This window comes from Rhinolophus sinicus, linkage group LG05 (assembly GCF_036562045.2).
Source record: "Rhinolophus sinicus isolate RSC01 linkage group LG05, ASM3656204v1, whole genome shotgun sequence".
NCBI lineage: Eukaryota > Metazoa > Chordata > Mammalia > Chiroptera > Rhinolophidae > Rhinolophus > Rhinolophus sinicus.
The window spans coordinates 87,051,632-87,058,291 of NC_133755.1; the positions used below are offsets into that span (position 1 = coordinate 87,051,632).

The following is a 6,660-nucleotide window of genomic DNA, read 5'->3' on the forward strand; positions in this document are numbered from 1 at the left end:
ATAACTTTCACACCATCGGTCCATTTACTCCTATCCTGATTGAAATGTGTTTACAACCTTCTAGTTGCTTCCCAGTGTGTACACCAGGGGCAGGGGGAGTGGGAAGGACTTCCTCTCACTCCCGTGTGGCAGCCCCCCAGAGCTGGCAGCACAGTGTCCCAACTGGTGGCAGCTCCAGGGCAGGACACCGACCTCTCACTCACGGGCTCTTTCCCGTCTCTCCTCAGGTCTTCCACTGTGTCCACTTTGAGTGTCCGGAGCAGCAGAGCAGCCAGAAGGAGGAAAATGGCGAGGAATCAGGGCCGGGGGACAACAGCCCTGCCAGCCAGCAGCTCGACCCCCGTGCCCTGCAGGCCCCCAGCGCCAGCTCACTGCCCTCCAGCCCGGGCTCCAACTCGCGCTCACCCAACCGGCAGCACCAATAAAGGAAGCATGATGTGGAGGGACTCGGTGGGCCCGGATGGCAGCAAGAATGGGTGTTCCCCCCACACCCCCCGCCCCACAGAGAAGCAGACTTGGCTGCAGGAACAGACACAGAGCAGGTTTCTCCCAAGGGCAGGAAGGGGCCGCTTTGTTCTCCTCAATTTGTTCAAATCAGACTGGCCTCCAGGGGGAGAAAATAGGTCTTCAATCTTCATCAAGTTCCCCGTTAACACCCTACCTCTCTAATCTAACCCAGGCGGGGGAACAGAAGGAAGTAATAGACAGGCCCGGGTCGGAATACAAAATTGGCATGTGCACACTCAAGTGGAAGAGAATATATGAGCCTTTATTACCTGGAGGCACCCTTTAGGAAATGGGTTTCCATAGTGGTTACTTTGTGGAACACATCGCCCTGGCAACTAAATAATTTTGTATTTCTTTTAGCTATTTTCCATTTGCTGAATCATAGGTGTTCCAGATCTTTTGAAATGCTCAAACAGCAAATCACTTGTTTGAATCCCTTTGACGCTGTAATTTTCCTTCCTTAGTTTTGAATGGTTAAGCCGGAGGTAGAGCCAAGACACATCACGTGCTCTGCTAAATGAGGCCCAGATGCAGCTCATCGTGACTCCTGGGCTGATAAGGAAACCCTTGGAGGAAGTTCAACAAAAGACACAATGAACAAACCAACCCATGGACACTAGAGTTAATAATCACTCGAACTGCAGGGTCCTTAACCTGTCATTTCTGAAATGTACCCACCCTTCAAGCTTGGAGGGCTGGCAAGGAAATAGCTGTCATGCCACCTGCTAATTTAATGGTCAGAAGCACGTGTATATAACTGTACCAACTTCCGGTTGGGCTGGACCTGTCCTCGAATCGACACACTTGGGCCACGTACGGCGACAGCCCTCCTGCCAGTTGGTGCCCTCCAGCCTCCTTTGCAGCCCAGTCTGGTGTGTCCCCCAGACCACAGTTCTCTACCAGGACTGATGAAAAACAGCAGTTCCAAGATGCTTTCCTCCCAGTCGTCACTGAAACAGTCTCGTCTGAGTCGCACAGCTTCATCTGCTGCTGTTGTCTTAATAATCAGATTGTTGTCTGCTGCTGGCTTACCTGCACAGTTCTCCCTTGGCTGTCTCTGTCAGCTCCACCTGAAGCTTCTTCAGATGCAGGGTTCTCTGTACCACCTGTGACCTGGCTTCGGCTGACAGGGGCTTCCCTTCTGGCGTCTCCAAGACACATTGGTTGTGGATGTACGAAGAGCAATGGGTCGACAGTTTTCTCCTAGTGGAACTTAGTTCTGTGTGACTGATGGGTACTAGAATAGTAGGGCAGCATCAGCTGCCTTATTCTCGGGGAAGGTGGTCTGCTGTGTGAGTGCAGGCCAGGGAGGAGCGGTCCTGGGGGAGGAGAAGCCGCTGGGCCAGCAGCCCCCACCCAGGGCTCTGTGTCTCCCTCTGCGCCCTCACTCTGATCCATCCACTTCCCCTGTGTGGGGTGAGCGGAACCCCTGCGGGGCGCCCCGCACTTAGCAATGGGAGGGAGGCAGACTCCTGTAACCAGCGGTGCCTCCACCTGCTCGCAGTGGGGGCCGCCCTCTGGGGCTTGGCCTCGCCTCCCGCTTCCAGCCCCTGGGCCCCTGGGCCCGTAAGCACAGAATTCCTGTCCACTCAGCACTTCCGCCAGCAGTGCATTCGCACCCGGCGGGGGACACAGGCAGCCACATAAGTAAGTCAGAGCAAGGGCCAACTGCAAATGTTTTGAAAGTGTCATCTATTGACCGGCTTCTTTTTAAACTCCGAAGTCACCTGTCCAGAGAGGAGTCCCGGGCTCAGAGGCCGCACTGAGGACCCTGGGATAAGGGATGGGGGCGGAGCTAAAGAAGGATCTGGAAGAGGTGACTGAAGGCTGTTTTCAGACCTGTCAGTTCCACTGCCACACGGCACACCTGGCCATCCCAGGCCCAGGTAACTAAATACCGCCGGGCAGCTCAGCTTCACCCCGGAAGTGGCACAGATTAGACCACGTGCGAAGCTTCAGCACTAGACCCACACGCGTGCCCTTCCTGCCAGGGCTTGTCTCCTCCCTCCTGCCTGTTAGAAATTTCCTTTGGTGTTTGCCCCTGCCAGGTAACTGCCCTTGAGAGAATGGAGTTTGGCCCCCTCCCACTCTCCTGCAACATTTCTGATGCTCATATTATTAGATTAAGAGAAAGGAGGGGAAACCGAGGCAACGCTGACAGCATGGCAGCAGGGAGAACTGAGGGCGGGTTCTGTATGGTGGTGCCGCCTCCATCCTTCCCAGAAGCGGTTGCCAGCTCCCCTCCCCCCAGGCGGGGACTGAGGCCTGGCAAAGCCTGCCCTGGTCTGCCTCCTGGTACCAGGCTGGAGCGCTGCCTTCCTGATGGCCTTCTGCTTTGAGGAGCATGAGGGACTCTTTCTGTTTGCCCGGCTGGGCCAGGGCCTTCCTGAGGGGGGCCGGAGACCCCACTTGTCGCATGTGGAAGCAGACACACCCAGAGCGAGGCCTGGATCACTAGGGAAAGAGGGATGAGTGGCAGCGGAGAGAAGCCCGCAGGCGACGCGTTCTCTAGAGCCCTGGCTGCCCCCGTGGAGATCTCCCCTGCGGCCAACTCAACCCAAGTGGCCTGAAAACTTGAAGAGACTCAGGGAGCTACCTGGACATGTGGGTGACAAGATGGGCTGGCACGCAGACAGAAGGATTCCTGGACCCCCGCGGAGTGAGCCCAGCAGAGGGCAGAGCTGCTTCTGTGCGCTGGCAGCTGTGGGGTTCCAGCAGGAGACTCGCCCAGGCCACGGGCAGGGCAGGGGCTGTGGCCCCCCCACCCATGTGAAGACACAGCCTGAAAGGTCAGGCGGGCTGGACCCTTGGCAGAGACGGACAGAGGGGTGCTTGTGACTCTGGTCCTTTACTGTGATGCTTGTCAGTTAAACTAAAATGGCAGCTTTGTAACCACCATCCAGGGAAAGGACTAGAACACTGCCAGAACCCCTGCCCTTCATTTCAAATCATGGTTTTTGACGAGTAAATAGCAAACTTCATTAGGTCTTCTGAGAAAGCCTTTAAGGTCACCTTGTGGCAGCTCCTGGGAGGACCGCTGGGGTGGCACTGAGCATGCCAGTCAGGGCACGTGGGCCGTGGGCTGGCACCCGGGTCAAAGCAGTCTTGAAGGCAGGGTAGCTGCCAACGAACCGGGTGTAACAGTAATGCGTGTGGGCACACACAGCCACACACACAACTACCCACACAGCCACACACAAATACCCACACAGCCACACACACACACACACACACAGTTTTCCCACAGTCTCAGTGCTTTTTCTATTTTTCTTCTGATTTCAGTTAGAGACATGAGCCCATGATGGATGGGGACTCTTCTCAATTGCTCTTTAAATTGTCACTTTTTAAATCTTATTTAATGATAAATACATTAAAAGTATTTCATTCCTAGAAGAGTTGGAAAAAGAAATTATTTTCAGCAACAGTGGGATGTTTGTTAGACCGATTCCTTGGCAAAAAGAAAAAAAAAAAAGAAAATGAAATGAGTTTTGAATTGTGCAAAAAATTGCTCAGCAGTTATGTTGTCGCCCCAATTGTCAAACTGCTGTACAAACGGCTCCAACCCTGCCAACTTCACCTGTTTTTTTTAATTTAGAAGATAACAAAATTGTAATCACTTATCCTTTGCAGAGATGCAGGAAAAAGGAAGGTATAATCTGTGCTGAAAAAACAGAGAATCCTGTGTGCCGAAGTCACTGGGTGATAAAGAGGGAGCCTCCGTTCCCCATTTGGGGCTTCAGTTAAGAACCTCCCTTTGGACAGAGAAGAAAGGTGTCAAAGGAGAAAAGAAAAATTTGTCTCTTTCCAGTTTTTCCTCGTTAGTGTTTGCTTTTCGGTATTTTCCATTTAATCCTGTCTTGTGTGTGGGTGGCCGGTTCCTGTGGAACCCGCTGCCGAGGTGGTGGGGGCACAGTGGCTGTCGGGCTGTGGCTGCAGCGGGCACAGGCCACGCTCCGTTTACTTTTGTGGTCGCAGCCATCAATTCTGCATGTTTGTCCTGACAGCAGTTCCAGCAGGAGTCCAGTGCTCGTTAGTGGCCCTAGGAATTTAAAATGCAGTTCGTGGTTCTGTACCACCATGGTTTTTATTATTACAGTATTAAATTAGAAGTCCTCTGGTGCCTGGTGTTTGTTCAGGGCTTTCTGGGAAAGGGAAGGGGAATGATTTGGAGCAGGCTGGGCAAGTCCTCCTCGGAGTGACCTGGTCATACCTGGTTACTGGACCGGATGCTGAGGCCCTGGTGTGACAATGAATGGAGAAGGTGGCGAGAAGGGATGGGTTGGAGGGTAGACCAGCTTCCCCTGTATTGCATCCGGGCTCCCTTCAAGGTTGTAGGGAGGAGAGAGGACGTGATTCTGCTGGTTTCCATCGGGCTGGCTGGAGGGGCCGAGACACTTGGCTGTGACCCCACATCTGCAAACTAGGGAGCTGTACACACGACTGGAACGAGCTCCCCCCGCATGTCACCCCCACGCCCCTCAGGCAGGACTTCCTGCTGGACTAACGTGGGCTGGGACCTGTCTCCATGCTGGGTGGGGAGCAGGCATAGAAGGAGCCAGAAGGGCCCCCCCCCTACACATTTGTTAGAAAATAACTGCTCTGTCTCTTTAAATTACTCATTTAAAATTATTATTAAAGTAATAATGCTCGTGGAATAACATTCCAGCCCTGCAGAAGGGGTGTGGGTGCCCTCGCCCTGCTCTCTGGCCTGGGCCTGGTCTTTCACTTCCTCTGACTGACTCACTGAGCCAGGTGGGCCCACCGAGGGGCCTCCCTCCCCGTGGGCTTGTTTCTTTAGCACTGAAATACTCCCCCAGAGGCCGCGCCCTAAAGACTCACAATCAGCCACCTGTAATTTGTGATAAAGGCCTCGAGCATTTACCATTTGCATCTGAGTATTTATAGCCCTGAACTGGGAGGGCGAAGAGGAGTCCACACCTGTCTCCACTGTTGTGTCCCGCTCCACTGCGGCTGGGACGTGCTGGGACAGGTGAAGAAAGCCACCTTCGGGGCCAGTGGAGGCAGCTCCATCCTACCCGCAGGGGCCAGGCGCAGAGCTGCCTGGGGAGGAAGGTGTGGACGGAAGTGGGCAGCAGATCTGAGAGGCCTCGCCGAGGTGTGTGTGTTGGGGGGGTTGGATCTGGGCCCATGGACGCCCTGCGAACACGGTGACATTGATTATTGCAGTCCGTCCATCTGCCACCAAACAGTCTCCTGCCACCATGTGAGTCCCAGGGGCTTGTGGCGTAAGACTCAGCAGTGCTAGGATGGAGAGGACCAGGTCACCAAGCCTGTCCCAGAGGCTTCCTGTAGTTCCAGGTTTACTCCCAGGCCATGTGGCCTCCCACCTGGGTCTGATGCTGTGTGCAGCTCCTACAGGTGTGCCCTCGCAGCCCCGCCCCAAGCAATGGGGTCTACCTGGTTCCCCCATTCTTCGGCCCCCACCGTGCATGGAGCGGGGCACTGACAGTAAGATCTGAGACGCTCATAGGAGAGGACGGCAGGGGGCGCAGCGCTGGCCGGAGCCTGGCCTCCCCCTCCCCCACGCCAGAGGGCAGCTCAGTTCTCAGAGCTCCCTTCCAGAAGTGACCTGAGAGGCAGCGCTGCTCCGAGGGGCAGCCAGGAGTCTCCGTGTCCGGCTATCCTGAGCACCGAGGTCCCAACCACCCCCGACCCCAGCACCTGGAAAAGCGAGAGGAGAGAGACCTCAGGCCCAGCCTCCGGCCTGGGATGTGGAGGAGGTGGCAGGAGCGCCGCGGTGGGCGCTTGCCCGTGAGTTACTCTTGCCAAACTGTATCCTGAATTCACCAGAGAGTCTCACCTCTGCGTTTGGGGGCTCTGAGCGCTGCCCCCACTCCCCTTCCCAGGCCTCTGAGATGTAGGAGGGTGGGGGCCGTGCTGGGCCTGGAGGGGGGCAGTGGCTCTTCTAAGCCATTTGTAAAGAAGGACTCAGGGCTTGTCCAAAATTCTAAGAAGCACAAAGGGCAGTGTTGCTATTTGGAACATGTATTAATTCGTGGACAGGCTGTGGCTTTTTCCTCGTTTTGTGGAACAACCTAAGTGAGCAAATGTGCAAATTGTGTGTGTTCAGAACAATCCCTGAGACTGCTGCTATGGGTTTCCTCTTAGAAATAAAGTGGTGACTTTCCGTTC

General features: G+C 54.9%; 1 protein-coding gene across 1 annotated transcript in view; it reads left to right on the forward strand.

The window, feature by feature from the left end:
- Nucleotides 1–6,660, forward strand: part of BTBD9 (BTB domain containing 9) — a 389,548-nt gene extending 382,888 nt beyond the window's left edge. The window contains exon 11 of the mRNA XM_074332880.1: nt 228–6,660. Within this exon, the coding sequence (XP_074188981.1) occupies nt 228–425 (198 nt within the window). The 3' untranslated portion in view covers nt 426–6,660. The remainder of the gene's footprint in view (nt 1–227) is intronic.